The following is a 16,207-nucleotide window of genomic DNA, read 5'->3' as shown; positions in this document are numbered from 1 at the left end:
TGATAGAACAAGGTGTTTGAGTGATGTTACAGAAATAGAACTGGGGAAGAAAGAAAGAAAAAGAGAATGGTTATTTTTAAAGCCTTGGGCTTTTTAGATTCAACTCAGTCCTGTGATGGAGCCATGGACTAAACACAATTTTTCTAGGTGCTTTTGGCCGCAGCTTATACTTAATCCTGAGGGACAAAGAAAACTGTAACTTTGAAAGCATGAACAACCAGGTAGAGGCTGTAATTTGTCTCTTTTATTCTGTTTCATTAGAGATGCAGAATGCCCTCTTATCTATGACTTTCAAGAAACCAAAAGGCCCTTTGAGCTAATGGCACTACCCTCTACTCCCTGCATGCAGCCCTCCCTGCATCGTGTTTATTGCTGCTTTCTTGGGACACTTGACAGATCAGAATGAATTTCCTCTTGCACATTCGAATGCTGCCTGCTTGTACTAGGTACAGCCTATTCTTCCTAATGTGCACGTCCATCTGTCACTGCACACAGTGATAATCTCTCTAAGTTCCAGGCTCCACCCCACAACCTTTTTTTCCCCCACGGGTGAAGCTGGGAGAGAGGAGCAAATTGCAAACTTCTTAGACAGTGGATTCCATCCCCATCCCCATCCCCCTTTACATCCATCTCTGTCCCATGCTGGGAAAAACAAAGAAGCATTTCATTCTCTGATCTGCAGAGTTTAGTGAGGCAACCATGATCTGGTATAAAAAGATCAACTGGAGACAAGAGCTACCACAGCAGAGAAATGCAAATATGCATTTATTTGTAAACATTACTGCCTTCTGAGCCATCTTTCTACTACTAGCAGTCCCTGGTGCTTGCAGGAAAGGAAGGTTTGTTATTTTTCTAGGGCTGGAGAAAAGAGCTGAACGCATTCTTGTAAAGACACCATTATGAAAAGCAGGCTCACTCATACTGTTATCTCTAACCATAATGCATACAGTACAGAGGTATACAGACTGCAGAGTCTGTTTCATTGGAGTTGATGCTGGAATAAAAGATATGTGTGCATGTCTAATGTGAAATAAATGTGTTTTTTAAACAATAATTGTTTGGATAACTGAACAGGTTTCTCTTTGAAACTAAGAGAGAAGCATGCCGTGAAAAAAGGGAATCAATAAAAAAAGAAATCAAAGTACAAAGCCCAGAGAGATAAAAAAAAAAACCTAGATGCAATGTTTATTTTCATGTAGCAGCTTTCCTCCTCTTATTGATCTCCATAGGTGGCTGCAATTCCAAGAATCCTCACCTGTGAGATCTCACAACTATTGTAGACATATGAGATTTCTCATTTTTCCATTAATGAAGTTAGTCGCAGTTTTACTGAGCTCTAAGATGGGGAGGAGGACATGGTTCAGGTTGTATTTACGGAATACATTTGTTTGTTCATCAAGACCCATTAGACTTTGGCAGTAACTTTCAAAATACTCTAGTCTCAAATACATCATTTATTTAGTGCAACTCTCCTAAGGATTTATGACTTTCTTCAGTGACACGTTTTATGTGAAATCCATGAATCTGTTCACGTTTTTGTTTTATCCGTTTTTCAGCAGGTAGCTGAGCTGCAAGAAGAGGATGAGGTGGTCACCGAAGTTTTCTCTGTCCCTCCCTTTACAAGGGCTTTACCAGGTTTAAAGCACGCCACCAATTACAGTGTTCGAATCCAGTGCTCTAATGAGATGGGCAGCTCTCCTTTTTCAGATTGGGTCTATTTTCAGACCTTGGGATTAGGTAAGTCTTAGAGGGCTAGAGTGCATGGAACTCTTAAAAGATATTCTTCCCTGTTGAATCAGAAAACATTTGGATATCAGCAACTTTTTTGATTAATTGAACAACCGTATTGCATGTCTGGTTAAACGAAGATTGCAAGCGACATGCAAAACTCAGTGCTGCTTCAAGCAGTCAGTCATCTCCCTTTATGGTTGTTGCTTTCTATTGTACAGTTAATTGGAAACTCTGGAAATGTTACTAGTTCTTCCAAGTATCTGGATAAAATGGATGTTTCAATGTTTAGAGCTTGTTGAAAAGGTGGGAAACCTTTTAGAAGACTGTGTAGAACAGTGGTTCTCAACCTTTTTAATGCCGCGACCCCCAACCGGTCGTAAGTCGAGGACTACTCAGCCGGTCGTAAGTCGAGGACTATTCAACTGGTGCAGCACCGTTTGCAGAATGGGACTTTGGCGGGCTCAGCAGGGCAGAGACAGCCTGGACAATTCCTATTGGCTTTTGAAAGCCAATAGAATTAGACTCTATTCAAGGGAGTAGCACAGCTAAGGAAAAGGGGGAAAAAATGGCAGACTGCGTTGTTTGGCGACCCCCGTGAAATGGTCGTTCGACCCCAAATGGGGTCCCGACCCACAGGTTGAGAATCACTGGTGTAGAACTTAACTACGAATTTAATAAATGATTATTAATAGCCTATAGGATATCTGGTTTTCCTAAAGCTCTTCTGTACTTTGAGGCTTACCATTCAGTAGCGTACTTTTAAACAACACAACATATACATTGTGATTTTCTTTCCCTTACAGCTCCAAATTGTACTCCACAAAATGTACACATTATCCAAAGAGACTCTTGTCTGATTTTGGAATGGGAAGCAGTAGCTCCAGAAATGTTTGGGGAGAATGCCTTAGAATACAGGTTGGAATGGAGCCAAGATAACATAACTCAGGTAATAAACCGAGAAGCATATGCTGTTGGTGGAGCAGGACAAAGTCTATTTAAGAGAACCTTTTCTAATCTTATAGCTTGCAGATGGATTGCTCTTCAATTCCCATCATCCTTTAGCTAGCTAGTGGTCAAGCAGGAAAATATAGTAATGACTGTCCAATATGCGTAAATGCCCAAACACAGAAGTTTAAATAACCCATTGATCCTTATTACCAGTGATAAATGTTCTTACCTTCATATAAATTGAAAATGCTGCTAATAGATTTCACTGCATCTTGTGGCAATGAGTTCCTCCACGGCGCCACCACAGCTAACAACAACAACAATAATAATAATAGACTGCAACGAACCATAATTCCAGGATTGTTGGATAACTTGGAACAGAAGAAACTGATTTTCTGATTCAGAGGTAATAATGAATAAGTGTCACTTGAATGACGATGCACCATTTATGGTTTTTTGTTTATAGGGGGAAATGATTGTGAAGGAAGCAAGAGCTAACCTTTCTATGTGGAATCCCTTAAAAGACCTTATGATCAAGGTCTGTATACTCAGTTCAGCTGGTTGTGGACCTTGGAGTGAGCCTTTATTGCTTACATCTCAAGATTTAATAGGTAAGTGGCAAATGCAGGAAGCGTTTGTGTTTGAGGAAAATGGGCTGTTGTTAATATGGTGCATCAGATGAGGAACAGTGAGAGAGCTGGTACTATTGTACTATTTCTCTGGCTGTGCTCTTTCCAATATTCCCAGCTGCGTTTGTATTATGTTCTTACAGATAAAAACTAAATAGCTTCAAATAATCTAGCACAGTGGTTGTTAACCTTTTTGAACAAATCACCCCCTTGAGCCAATGAGGAAGTTGTCATCGCCCCCCTCCTCCAATATAACCTCTCAATCACAACATAGAAAATAATTCTTCAATTTATGCAAACACTTTTTTTGTTTTCTTTAAAATTGTCATCAGGATATATCGATGCAAATAGTTTATTTCCAGTCTTTTTCCACAGATCTCAATTGTGTGAAAAATTTTGCTGCCACCCGGCACTTTATTGCCAAACTTCGTGATACATGTATTTCATTATTATCTTATTTATTCAAGACACTTAAATGTAATGACCATTGAAAACAAAATACAATTGCAAGAAAGTGAAATGCCCGAAAAGAAAAACAGTAACATTTAATGATTGAATTACAAGTGAAATTTAAGACGCAAAAAGAAATATAAAAAGGGCATAAGAACAAACCGCAATGCAGGAACTAAGAATTTCAAGACGAAAACTCTGAAACTAAATTAAGATTTGAGGAAAGTATATATAGTCACGCACACTGTAAAAAGGATTAAAAAGACACAAAGAAAATATAATATCAAACTGGAGTGCACGCTAAAAAAGTACAATACAAAGAGACACACAAAATCTTTTACAGAGCACAACAAAAATTTGAAAATGAAGCTGAAAACTCAAACTGTGATGTCAACATTACAGCTGACGTCACAGGGGACAGCCATTCAGCATGCAATGTTTCGAAAGAAACGTTCCTTCCTGCATCACTGCCCATTCTGGCCAGTGGCATGCCACTGTATGGGTAGATGCTGCTGCGCAACGCGCATGAAGATAAGCGATGCATATTCACATATGTACGGCGTTCTGTACTGAAGCTAGCTGGAGGAACATTTGGAAACACAATTCAATCCACTAATAGTGAGCGATCTGATGCTTTTGTACGACAGATATACAGCAATTCACTGTACGAAAAAGTCTCCAAAGTGTCCCCAAAACGTCTTGCTACATCGCCCCCATATTGCCCCCTTTTCGTTCCTTCGCCCCCGCGTCACTCCTTTTTGTTCTATCGCCCCCTGAAAAATGAAATTGCCCCCTGAGGGGCAATATCGCCCAGGTTAAGAACCACTGATCTAGCAGAAGCAGGGACTGGCTGGGACTATTACAAATTTTCTGTGTAAAGGAAAGTTTGGCATCTGAAGGAAAATATCAATACCATACAAATGGCTCCCTTACCATTTGTTTGATGTTAATGTATTATTTAAAAAAAATGAAAAAAATCTGTGAGCGTGATATGGCCTAGATTAATAGAAATAATATTTTCTGTATTTGAGTCCCCCCCCCCCGAATGGTTTATAAGGATTCTCCGATCAAAGTATCTGACAGTTTTGGCTCTTCTGTTCTAATGATGGCAGCCCTGAAACTGACCAGATGGAGATGTGCCACATCAAACCTTGCAGAACAGCCGCTTTGGCTGTGTTGCTATATCGTTTTAGAGTTATTTAGAATATGACTAGTGGACCTCCTTCTAGAGCTAAAGCGTTTTCATGGAGAAAAATGTCTATATGGTGAACATATTTAGCTTTTTTTTTCACAAGGATTTTATTTTCTAAACAGGGGGGCAAAGGCAGCCTCTTTATGGAACATCCTGGGTTCCTGTGGTTTTAGGAATTCTGACTGCGCTGGTTACAGCAGTTGCCTTAGCCCTAATCCTTCTACGGAAAAGAAGAAAAGAAACGCGATTTGGGTAAAAGACTTATTTTGCTGTTTATCATCTCCATTGTAATTTCAGCATCCCTTTGCGCAGAGGTCCTCAAAATGTTGGCCCCTGATATGTCAGTGGGAATTCCTAGCTGGCATAGCCTTTGATCATGTAAAGCATTTCATTTTCACTTGATGTTTTGTATTCTCTCTGTGTCTCTCTGTCTCTCTGTCTCTCTCTCTCTCCCCCCCCCGTCCCTCCTCCCTTTCTCTCTTTCACACACACAACACACACACAACACACACACACGGGTATGGAAAATATGATGGTCTTTATCCTCCTGATTGAGAATTGCAACCTTAAAATATCTGGTTTGTGGAATGGAAAGACTGATTGGGTCAACAAATTGCCCTCCAGTTAAACAACTTGTAGAATTGGCTTGAAGACTTCCCTTTGCCACTGATTATATAACACACTGCCACTAAGATGGTAGGGAAAGAAAGAACCATAACGAAAGAGTGGCATAGCCACTAGAGCAAGGATGGGGAACTAAACTAACTAAAGTACCAGTGCCATCTGAACTATGACCCTTTTATGACTTTGGACTTCCAGAATTCCTGAGCCAGCCATGAGTTCTCCAATTTTATCTTAATTTTTACCCTAATTTTACCCTAACCCTAACCCTTCGGAAGTATGGAAGAGTTTTCCTGGGTCTTCTGATATTTTGCACTGCCTCAGAAAAAAAAAATAGTTACCAAGATAAAAAGATTCTTAGCTGTTGTCTGTAGTAAATACATGTCAACTTAGGTTTGGTAGTACTTTGCACATTTCATGAGATGTTCTTTGCTTCCCTCCCTCCCCCCCCCCATTTAGTCAAGCCTTTGGCAGCATGGTTGGAGGTGATCCTGTAGTCCATTTCAGAGCAGTGCGATCATTCAACCGAGAAGTCCCAGAACTTATTGAAGTGACATGTAGGTAAAATATATGTGACTCTTTCTCTCAGCAAGTGTATTTCCATTCTCTTAGCTAAAGTGCTGTTCTCTTCCTCCATTAAACCATTTCCTAATAGTACTGTGATGATGATGACGACGACGATGATGATATATGTAATATCCTATTCATTTCCCAAATTGAAAGACTAAATAAGACTATGCCTTATGCAAAATTGGTACCCATGTTCCTTTGACTTCTGCAGGGGGGGAGTTCCTACAAAGCTGGATTTCCATGCCATCTAGGCCTTATTTTCATTCTGTTTCTTTTTAGCCAAATCCTGACTCAGATTATTTATGAGTAAAATAAATATCTTATGCACATTCATTAGGATATAAATCCAGCTGACAACAGAGGCCCTTGTTCTCACATAAACTGGGGGTGGGGGGGTAGGGGAGGGAAATGATCAAACTCTGAAGTTTGAAGTAGTGATACACTTTTGTACTATATTTCAAATCAGAGTTCAACTATTGTGCTATTGTTTGGAACTTGATTATATCGTAAAAGTGATGGCTTGCCATCTTCAGACTGAAGCATAAATTGCTATCTTTGAGGTTGATTCATAGATATTGCTTAAAGCAGTCTTTTCCCACTTGTATTCTCCAGACTGTAATTCCCAGAATTGCCAGTCATTAAGTGGAGATGACCAGGATGGGAATGGCTGGATTTTAAACTCCTCTATTTTTTATCATTCAAGGAAAGTAGTTCAATAATATGAAACTCTGAAATTTTATAGCACTGAAAAAAAGCAACTTTATTGTATCTTTGTTGCTTTATATATGTTATAAGACTAAAGAAAGGAATTATGTCCTAGAGACTAAGAGTGAATTTACTGTATTTCCAAAACAAGCTTGTTCGTTTTTCACACACACTTAATGTTCCTCAACCTGCTACCCTTCAGTGCATCTAACCTTAATTCCTATGTTTTCCAGTCATGGAATCAAAGTTTGTGCTAGCCAAATATAATGGGAGCTTGTAATTTAACACATCTCAATGCCCAAGCTGAGGGGAAATTATTCTAAATTATATAACATTAACTATACCTTGGATCAAAAGAATATCAATCAAGACAGTGATTAAAGCTAGACTGAATCCTGATTAAGTTGCCTTTGTTCTCTTCTGTTTATCCAGTGGACAGTATAGGAATCAGTGATGAACTGAAGATCAAACTGAAAGATGTCCTAATTCAGGAGCAACAGTTTACTCTGGGAAGAATGCTAGGCAAGGGTAAGTGGTCATCCAAAGCCTTACTTTGTTTAAGCCCAATCCTATATAGTCGTTTATAAATATCTGATTTCTAAGGACTTAGTCATCCTAAATGGCAGTAGTTTCAACTGATTGTAGCTAGGAACTGGAGTTTTAGATCGGCAATACTTATCATTCCATAGGTGCTTTTAGAAGAGAATCGAGGCTGATAGATTGACTTATATAGGGCTAAAAAATGCAAGTACTCTATGCTTGTAAATTGTGGTTATTAAATGCATTTCTGAGGGCACAAGGAACTTACCATATCAAAGAATATGAGAGACTTGGAAAAAATGAAGAATAGCATGAAAGTGGGACGGGAGAATGCATTTACAAAATGTGTGAAAGCTGCAGGAAATGAATAGAAACAAAACGAATAGGGAAGTAGAAAGTACAAGGGTTATGGCAGCAGAAATATTTTTGGAGCATTAAAAGAGGTTTAGGAAGATTATTGCTGTAGCTTGTTACTAGCACCCTATCAAAACTCCATTTTACATAGCATCTCTTTAATATCTAGATCAGCGGTTCTCAACCTTTCTAATGCCACGACCCCATAATACAGTTCCCCATGTTGTGGTTACCCCCAACCACTTATACATCACCGGGTGCCAGGGGTGTGGCCAAAGAAAAGGGGGAAAAATGGCGGACAGCCTTGTTTGGCGACCCCCGTGAAATGGTCGTTCGACCCCAAATGGGGTCCCGACCCACAGGTTGAGAACCACTGATCTAGATATACGGTACAATACAGTTAAACAATTTTATGTCCTATTGATTCTAGCATAAGTTGGCTATTTATTACCAATTCCTGTTTTTCTGTATTCCTTTGGAGAAAAAAAAAATCTGTAGTCTTTCAGTACATGATAGTTTTTATATTCCTTCTCAGAGAATGTTACCATGGAAGAAACTGGAAGAAACTCTAACTTAGTAGTTTACATCTTTATAACTTTTAACTAAACATTCTACTCTTAATCCTAAAACAAACTTTAACTACAGTGAGCTTTTCCAATTACCACCCTCCTTTACTTTACTTTTTTTATAATTTATTAGGGGAATTTGGCTCTGTCAGGGAGGGTCAGTTGAAAATGCCTGATGGCTCTCTCCAGAAAGTTGCAGTGAAAATGCTAAAAGGTGAGTACTCTAAATTTTTTGAACTGTCTCCATGCCATTTTGTCACCATGAACCTTCCATTTTCTGAGTTTGTGTATTCTCACCAAACAATAGTTGGCTGTGCTTAACCTTCCTTCTCATTTTCCCTTTTCTTCATATTGCCTATAATTGACACAAATTCCTTGAATGCATATTTGCTTATTTCAATGTATATGGCCACCCTTCTCACCAGCACAGTTCTGGGCAGTGAACAATATAAGCATAAAAAGTAGAGATATAAGCATAACCAAAAGTATAGCATCAAAACCAACAGACATCAAAACCAACAGACATCCTCTAGATCAGACACGTCAAACACAAGGCCCGGGGGCTGCGTATGGCCCGCAAAGTGGTTTCATGTGGCCCGCAAAGCCATCCTGGAAACAGTGAGGGAACGACTCCCGCTGCCTTGGCCCTGGCCCAGGCCGGCCGGGAGCCAATGTACAATTTTGTGGTGGCCATCTATGCTGAAATGCATTCAGTCTTAGCTCCACAAGGCCGTTCAGAAACAGCGAAGAACCAGCCCTTGCCACATTGGCCCCACCCCATGGGTGCATGCTGGGGAGGTGTCACTCTTTATGAGGAATGAAGAAATGAACCATGCCTTGGTGCTTGCCCCGGTCCCACCCCCTTCTGCTAGAGACCCTCAGATCTGTCCTGCCCAGACCCCCACAGGCACCCTTGATGCAACAATGAAGAGCTGCCCATGCCCACCCAGTAGGCCACACCCACTCCATCCACGCCCATCCAGTAGGCCACACTCACCCTGGCCACACCCACCCGGTCCCCCAAGGGCAACCGCATGCTGATGCGGCCCTCGATGAAATTGAGTTTGACACCCCTGCTCTAGATATATTGGGATTTTAATTCCCATATGCCCCCCTCAGTATAGTGTAATGATGCTGTACTTTATGGTTTCATTTATATTCCTTTTTTTCATAACTTAAATGTTTGACAAATGTGATCCACAACCTGCCCATTAGCACTGGTAAAATATAACTAGTAACACTGTTCATATCCAATCTATTTGTTAATCTATTTGACTTATATTTAATGGCCAGTTCTATGAACTAAACAGACTGCAGTGTGCCTGTCTTGAACTTTTATTCATTTCACCTGTTTTACTACTTTTTCAGCTTTTCCTGTAGACTCCCAACTGTTCCTTGTCCATTCTGCTCCTTTTCTTGAATTTGCCCCCAATGAGTTTAAAAGAAATCTCAACAGTATTCCCCTTTATTTTAGCTGACATCTTCACTTCCAATGACATAGAGGAGTTCCTGAAAGAAGCTGCTTGCATGAAGGAGTTCAACCATCCACACATTACTAAATTAATAGGTGAGCATTTTCACATTTAATGTTTGCACTAGAGGGTCCCAAACTATATAGTTTACAGTTTATTTGTAAAAGGAAATGTATTAATTTATTAAATCTATCAATATGGCTGCCTGTCTCACAAATCCAACCCTGTATGGCTAGAAATCTATTGAAACAATAAAGAAGCAATATTAGCAAAGAATTTAAAAAACAACAAGGATTACCAAAAATAAACCCAAACAAAACAATTAATAGAGACTTTCAACAAGCCATGTAATATAAAATTAGAAGAAGGAACAGTAGTCACCAATATATTTAGAGTATAGTCGTTCTCAGTGCGTATATATATTATTACATTTCAAATACTTTTTCCTAAAGACTATTCTGATTTGATAGTTCTCATTTCTCCAGCATATATTGGTTCTCAAAAATGAGCCTGAGAAAATGAGCCAATATTATAAATTGGCTGCAGAATTGGAAGCAAGTAGTTGCGATAGCCGAGAAATATAACTACTAGGCTGAAACCATCCTGTTGCTTCAGATGGAATGTTTCTGAGTCCAAATAAGAAAAAAAAAAAACAGCTTGGAGTTATCATATGGTATTTTTGATCCAGATAAAAAGTTAGATTATTTGAAGGATGCCTAGGGTTTTTTTTTTACACAGGTAGTTTCTGACTTACAACAGTTCATTTAGTGACTGTTCAAAGTTACAATGGCATTGAAAAATATGACCGTGTTTCACAGTTACGACCTTTGCAGCATCCCCACGATCCTATGATCAAAATTCAGATGCTTGGCAACTGGTTCATATTTATGACCTTTGCTGTGTTCCGGGGTCATGTGATCGTCTTTTGTGACCTTCTGACAAGCAAAGTCAATCAGAAAGCCAGATTCACCTAACAACCAGGTTACTAACTTATCAACTGCAGTGATTCGCTTAACAACTGTAGCAAGAAAGGTTGTAAAATGGGGCAAAACTCACTTAGCGAATGTCTCACTTAACAACAGAAATGTTGGGCTCAGTTGTGGTCGTAAGTTGAGGACTACCTGTACTGCTTAAATATAAACTTGTGAAGCATAATAAGAATAGATGGGATTAATACATGGACGCGGTCAAACCAAGAGTTTAGAAACGTTACTCTCTCAGGATGTAGTGTAATTTTCAGCAGTTTGTGAAGAGGGAAGTAGGCTAATTATTTATAATTTATTTCAGGTATAGTGAATCTTGTTAATTGCACGTTTCTGTTCTCTCGAACAAGGGGTCAGTTTGCGTAATCGGCCTAAAGGTCGCCTTCCAATCCCAATGGTTGTCCTGCCCTTCATGAAGCATGGAGACCTTCACTCTTTTCTACTGATGTCTAGGATTGGAGAAAACCCCTTTGTAAGTTTTTTCTCTTAAGGCAACACTGAGATTAATTGATCTTCTGTTGCTTACCCTGCTATAAACTGTTGTCATGTATTGATTTGTTTAGTTGCTTGCTTGCTTGCTGTGCTGCTTACTCTATTTGCTGCTACAATTCATAAGGGTTCTGCACAGCTGGCATTCTCCTCTTCCAGTAAGATGGTTAAACATTAAAATTAAAAACAAAACAATAAAATAACTATTAACAGTGACAACTAAAGCTATAAAAGGTTTCAGCAACCCAGGGACAAACATCAAAGCACACCAATAAAAGGACTTGCAGCTTCTATCAGTTCTACTCTCAGAGTTTTCTTAAACATCCAAGTATTAGTGGCTTTCTGGAAGCTTCTAAGAGTTTAAGGGGGAAGCTAACCCAAAATATGCAAATAAGGAAGAGGGGCTACATTTAAGACAACCTGACCTCATGACTCTTCAAAATGGTTATCCTTGAGAGATGGCTAAATTGACTGTTTTGATTAAAGAAAAAAACACAAAACACTTTTATTTCTACATGGAAACCGCTTCTGGACTTTGTGCTTGAAAAAAAATGAAATTTTGATTTTTGGCTTTACCGATTAGATACATTTGTTGTTATCGAAATGGCTAGTTTATACTATTATGTAAAAGTAAAAATATAAGGTTTGATGTTAATGTTCTATTTTACTGCACAAAGGAAGTCGGAAGTCAATGCCTTTTTTTTCTTTTTTCTCCTTGGTTTCCCCCACTTTTCTCTTCCTTTTTCCCTTTCTTATTTTTCCTACTCTTTACTTTTGTATTTTCTTTGTATCTTGTACTATAAATTTGATTTAAAAAAAAGATGATTATCCTTGAGAGAAGAAAACTAAAGTGAATTTATTTTTAGGTAATATCATACTGGGCCACTGGAGGAAAGCACTATATTAGATAACCAAGTCCTGAGCTTTGTAGAGCTTTAAAAGTATCATTAGCACCCTGAATTCCACCTGAAACAAAACAGAAAATCAGTGCAGCTCCCAAAATAGGAGTGTAATTCAATTTTTGAGAGGATGTATTCTGAACCAGTTAAAGTTTCTGAGTAGTCATCAGGAGCAGCCCCTTGTAAAGCAAGTTATAGTAATCTAAGTCTTATGTGGGCTCTTAATTATATACAATGAAAATGGTTAACGGCTTCTAAACATGTAAACTATGTGGGAAGTCATCACTATTTTTAGAACCCCTCTGCTATCTGCCCATTACATTTCAGTTTCAGAAATGCTAACTCTGCATTTCAGTGGTCAAAATCAGTGGGATTTTGTTGACAATAGCCGTAGAAGTGCCCTTTGCTAATTTTTGTATGTGTGCTGGAGAAAAGACATGGAAGTATGCCTCTAAAAGAGAATATATGCAGCTCAGGGCTGAACCAAGGAATCCATGGGGCTCTCTGAGTTTAGTTATTTCCTTGCAGATGTTTCATTACTGGATTAAGTAACATCATCAATGCTAGAAGGGAGTGGGGTTTACTCTCAGTTTATATGCAAGTGGCTTCCCCCTCAGTGTTGGTGGGAATGTTTTTGGTGGTTCCTTGATTAGGCTGTTGTTTACTGTTTGATTGTCTGAGTTGGTAAACAACACCTGGATTGGGATGTTGTTTACAGCTTGGTTGTTGATCTAGTGTTAATTTTCGTGTTAATCTCTGCATATCTGAGTGTGGATTGCTGGCGAGAAGGTTTTTGGTCTTTTTCTTTCCTTTTTTCTTTTTGATTGTCTCTTTTGAATGGTATGTAGATGTACCTTTTGATGGCTGATTTGTCATCCATCATGTCAGACTTCCAGGAATTCTTTAATATTCACGACTTAGCTTGGTCTAGGTCAGGATGAAAAAAAATGTTACTTACTAGCATTGACCTTTGCAAAGTCTTTGCATTCAGACTGATAATGCTGCAATAGTGTTGTTTGGGTTTTTTATTGAAGTATTTTTCTCAGCCATGTTAGAGCATATGCAATGCTTGGATTTGCTTAGTCAGGCCCTTAGACCAGTTGTAAGGACAAGGTTCAGCTGTAAGATATTTACTGGGAAGATTTTAAAGGAAATACAGGAAAGGATTTTTTTAAAAAACCAAAACACATTTATTGATATTTGTAATCTACCTGACACCAGTACATAACCGATATATTGTCACTGTTGCCAGCTATCTTACACAGCTAGAAACACCTAGCCATTGGAAAGCTTTCTCTCTTGCTGATGCGATGTTTCTCCCTCTGCACTATTAGATGCTAAATATAAAAAAGTTTCATTGGCTGAAAGCATTTGCCCCCATGACTCCAGAGAGGTAGAAACTACAGAACATGTCCTTCTTCACTGCTCCCTTTATGGAGACATTATAGATATCTGGTCGCCCAGATTTGGCCTGTTCCCAGATGCTGCTTATAGATAAAATACCCCTTGTTGCATGCATGTAGCTACGTTTTGTACAGTAGCACAGAAGATCTCTTGAACTCTGATGAGCCAATATCCCACAATGCAAGTCCTATAAGTCATTTAAATTCTACATACTACCACTTTACTGATATTAATAGATATCTTTATTTTCTTGTAATTTTAGATATCATACTTATATAATTTTAGTGTTTACATTATAATAGGCTATATCCTGGATTTAAAGTATTAGATGCTAGTTAGGTTATTTTTTAAATGTATTTTAACTCTCTTTTAAATTTTAATTCTCTCTTAAATTTTATTTGTTTGCACTGGTCTTTGACCGCAGTAAATTGAACTGAAAATTGAATTTCATATCTGTACATTAACAGCTTATGGATTTTTGGAGTTACAATTCTTTTTAGAAGAAAAACATGGATATCATTTAAATGAAGAAAGTTGTTGGGTGGCTTTTCCTACATTATGCTATTTGGTCTTCCAGGGACAGGGGTTCCTATTAACGTTTTGCCCAATAGAGAAAGCATACAGCAGAGTAAAAAGAAGCTCCTTCTCCTGATGTCCGTCTTCTTAGGTGCAGGGAATTTGTTGTCATTTGACCTATAAAATTACTAGTGGAGAGAGCCTCTGCTTTCCATGTGATATTGATTCATTTAGTGAAAGACCAAAATTGCTGTTTCCACAGTAGGATTTAAGATGTAAGATTTTTCTATTTTCTAAGTGTTGTACTGTAGTATGCTAATTTTGTTTTTATCATTTCTGGAACTCATAATGGCTTATTTTTTCCCTAATAATCTACCTTCCACTGTACTTCTCTCTCTCTCTTTTTTTTTTTTTACAGAGTTTGCCACTTCAGACCCTCTTAAAGTTTATGATTCACATTGCTAGTGGCATGGAATACCTGAGCTCCAAAAACTTTATCCATAGGGATTTGGCTGCTCGGAACTGCATGTAAGTCCACAACACCCTTTTAGAAGAGTTAAAGCGTTTATAAAAAAAATAAATTTAGAGACGGTGGATTGGGAAGGCCTAACTGTACTTGTTTGGAGAAGGACTGGGGCTGAGGTTAAAATAAAATACTTGAAATCTTATTCTAAAATACAAGTAGTCCTCGACTTACGACCACAATTGAGCCCAACATTTCTGTTGTTAAGTGAGACAATTTAAGTGAATTTTGTCCCATTTTACGACTTTTCTTTCCACAGTTGTTAAGGGAATCACTACAATGGTTAAGTTAGTAACAGGGCTGTTAAGTGAATCTGGCTTCTCCATTGACTTTGCTTGTCAGAAGGTCACAAGAGGGGATCACATAACCCCGGGACACTGCAGTCCTCATACATAGGAGTCAGTTTTTGAGCATCTGAATTTTGATCATGTGACCATGGGGATGCTGCAACGGTCGTAAGTATGAAAAATGGCCATAAGTCACTTTTTCCAGCGCTGCTGTAACTTTGAATGGTCACTAAACAAACTGCTGTACGTTGGGGCTTACTGTACTATCCACTTTGGTGTTCTAAGTGATCAAAGCGAACGGCATCAAATAAATCCTTGACTTCTAGATTCTGATACTTTTTCAGCAAAAACATTAAGAATGATTAGGCACTGAAGAAATATTTTTGATATGATAGCTGAGGAATTGGCACTGTTTCAGAGAATGTGTATTTGTACTTTTCTCCCTTTCTAGTTGTTAGAACGAACAAAAGAATAATAAGAAAGGTAGGCAATTTTGGATAAAAGTCATCTGTATTCTTTAAGGCTATTCATTTTAGCCTAGTTGCTTAGAGGAGCAATGACAATGTATATCCTGATTTATTGAATTTAGGAACACCGCCCAGCTGAAATTCTGTGCCAGGCTTTTGGTAGTTAAGATATTGTAATGGGATGTGAGAGTGACCTTGGGAGACAGGAGGAGGAGGAACCACAGCCAGGATAATTGCCAGACAAGAGATATTTCAACACCCCCCCCCAGAAGTAATGGGTGGGTGGGTGGGGCTAGAGAAAGCATCTCAGAAGGAACCCTTCCTTCTTCTCTGAAAAGTAAAGGCAAGGGAGGGAAGAGGTGCTTTCAGACTCGCAAGATTCTATTACTGCAGTGGTTCTCAACCTGTGGGTTGGGACCCCATTTGGGGTTGAACGACCATTTCACGGGGGTCGCCAAACAAGGCTGTCCGCCATTTTTCCCCCTTTTCTTTGGCCATGCCCCTGGCACCCGGTGATGTATAAGTGGTTGGGGGTCACCACAACATGGGGAACTGTATTATGGGGTCGCGGCATTAGAAAGGTTGAGAACCACTGTATTATTGCAATCTTACAATAAGATTAGTACTTGCGTTTCTTGTTTGGATGACTTTGAAGGGCGACAGATGCATGCTTGCTCCCAGCTTTGTTCTATTCTTAACATGAAGGTTTCGATTTAGTATTTCTTTCAAATTGAGCCAGTCATTGGATAAAGACCAGACTGTTCCAGGGAAGAATATCGCTTGATTCAGGGCTGGACCTTAGGAGTTGGAAAATAGGAAGTATTATGTATGTTTGCTGCCTTGAATTATTTATAAAATAAT

At 38.8% G+C, this 16,207-nt stretch overlaps 1 protein-coding gene across 2 annotated transcripts in view; it reads left to right on the top strand.

The window, feature by feature from the left end:
* The window catches only part of TYRO3 (TYRO3 protein tyrosine kinase), a 72,467-nt gene that overhangs the window by 45,241 nt on the left and 11,019 nt on the right, over positions 1–16,207 (top strand). The window contains exons 7-16 of one of the 2 annotated variants that reach the window (XM_039323891.1): positions 1,560–1,737; positions 2,535–2,677; positions 3,146–3,290; positions 5,073–5,202; positions 6,031–6,128; positions 7,279–7,374; positions 8,440–8,520; positions 9,781–9,873; positions 11,112–11,233; positions 14,488–14,597. In XM_039323891.1, coding sequence (XP_039179825.1) covers positions 1,560–1,737; positions 2,535–2,677; positions 3,146–3,290; positions 5,073–5,202; positions 6,031–6,128; positions 7,279–7,374; positions 8,440–8,520; positions 9,781–9,873; positions 11,112–11,233; positions 14,488–14,597 — 1,196 coding nt within the window. Of the gene's footprint in view, positions 1–1,556; positions 1,738–2,534; positions 2,678–3,145; positions 3,291–5,072; positions 5,203–6,030; positions 6,129–7,278; positions 7,375–8,439; positions 8,521–9,780; positions 9,874–11,111; positions 11,234–14,487; positions 14,598–16,207 lie in introns of both variants that reach the window. The other variant, XM_039323890.1, reaches the window with a different exon arrangement.

This window comes from Crotalus tigris, unplaced genomic scaffold, assembly GCF_016545835.1.
Source record: "Crotalus tigris isolate CLP2741 ecotype Arizona unplaced genomic scaffold, ASM1654583v1 scf7180000024286.1529876, whole genome shotgun sequence".
In the NCBI taxonomy this organism is placed as follows: Eukaryota; Metazoa; Chordata; class Lepidosauria; order Squamata; family Viperidae; genus Crotalus; species Crotalus tigris.
Note: the sequence above shows the minus strand (reverse complement) of the source record. Positions and strands in the feature narration are given on the sequence as shown.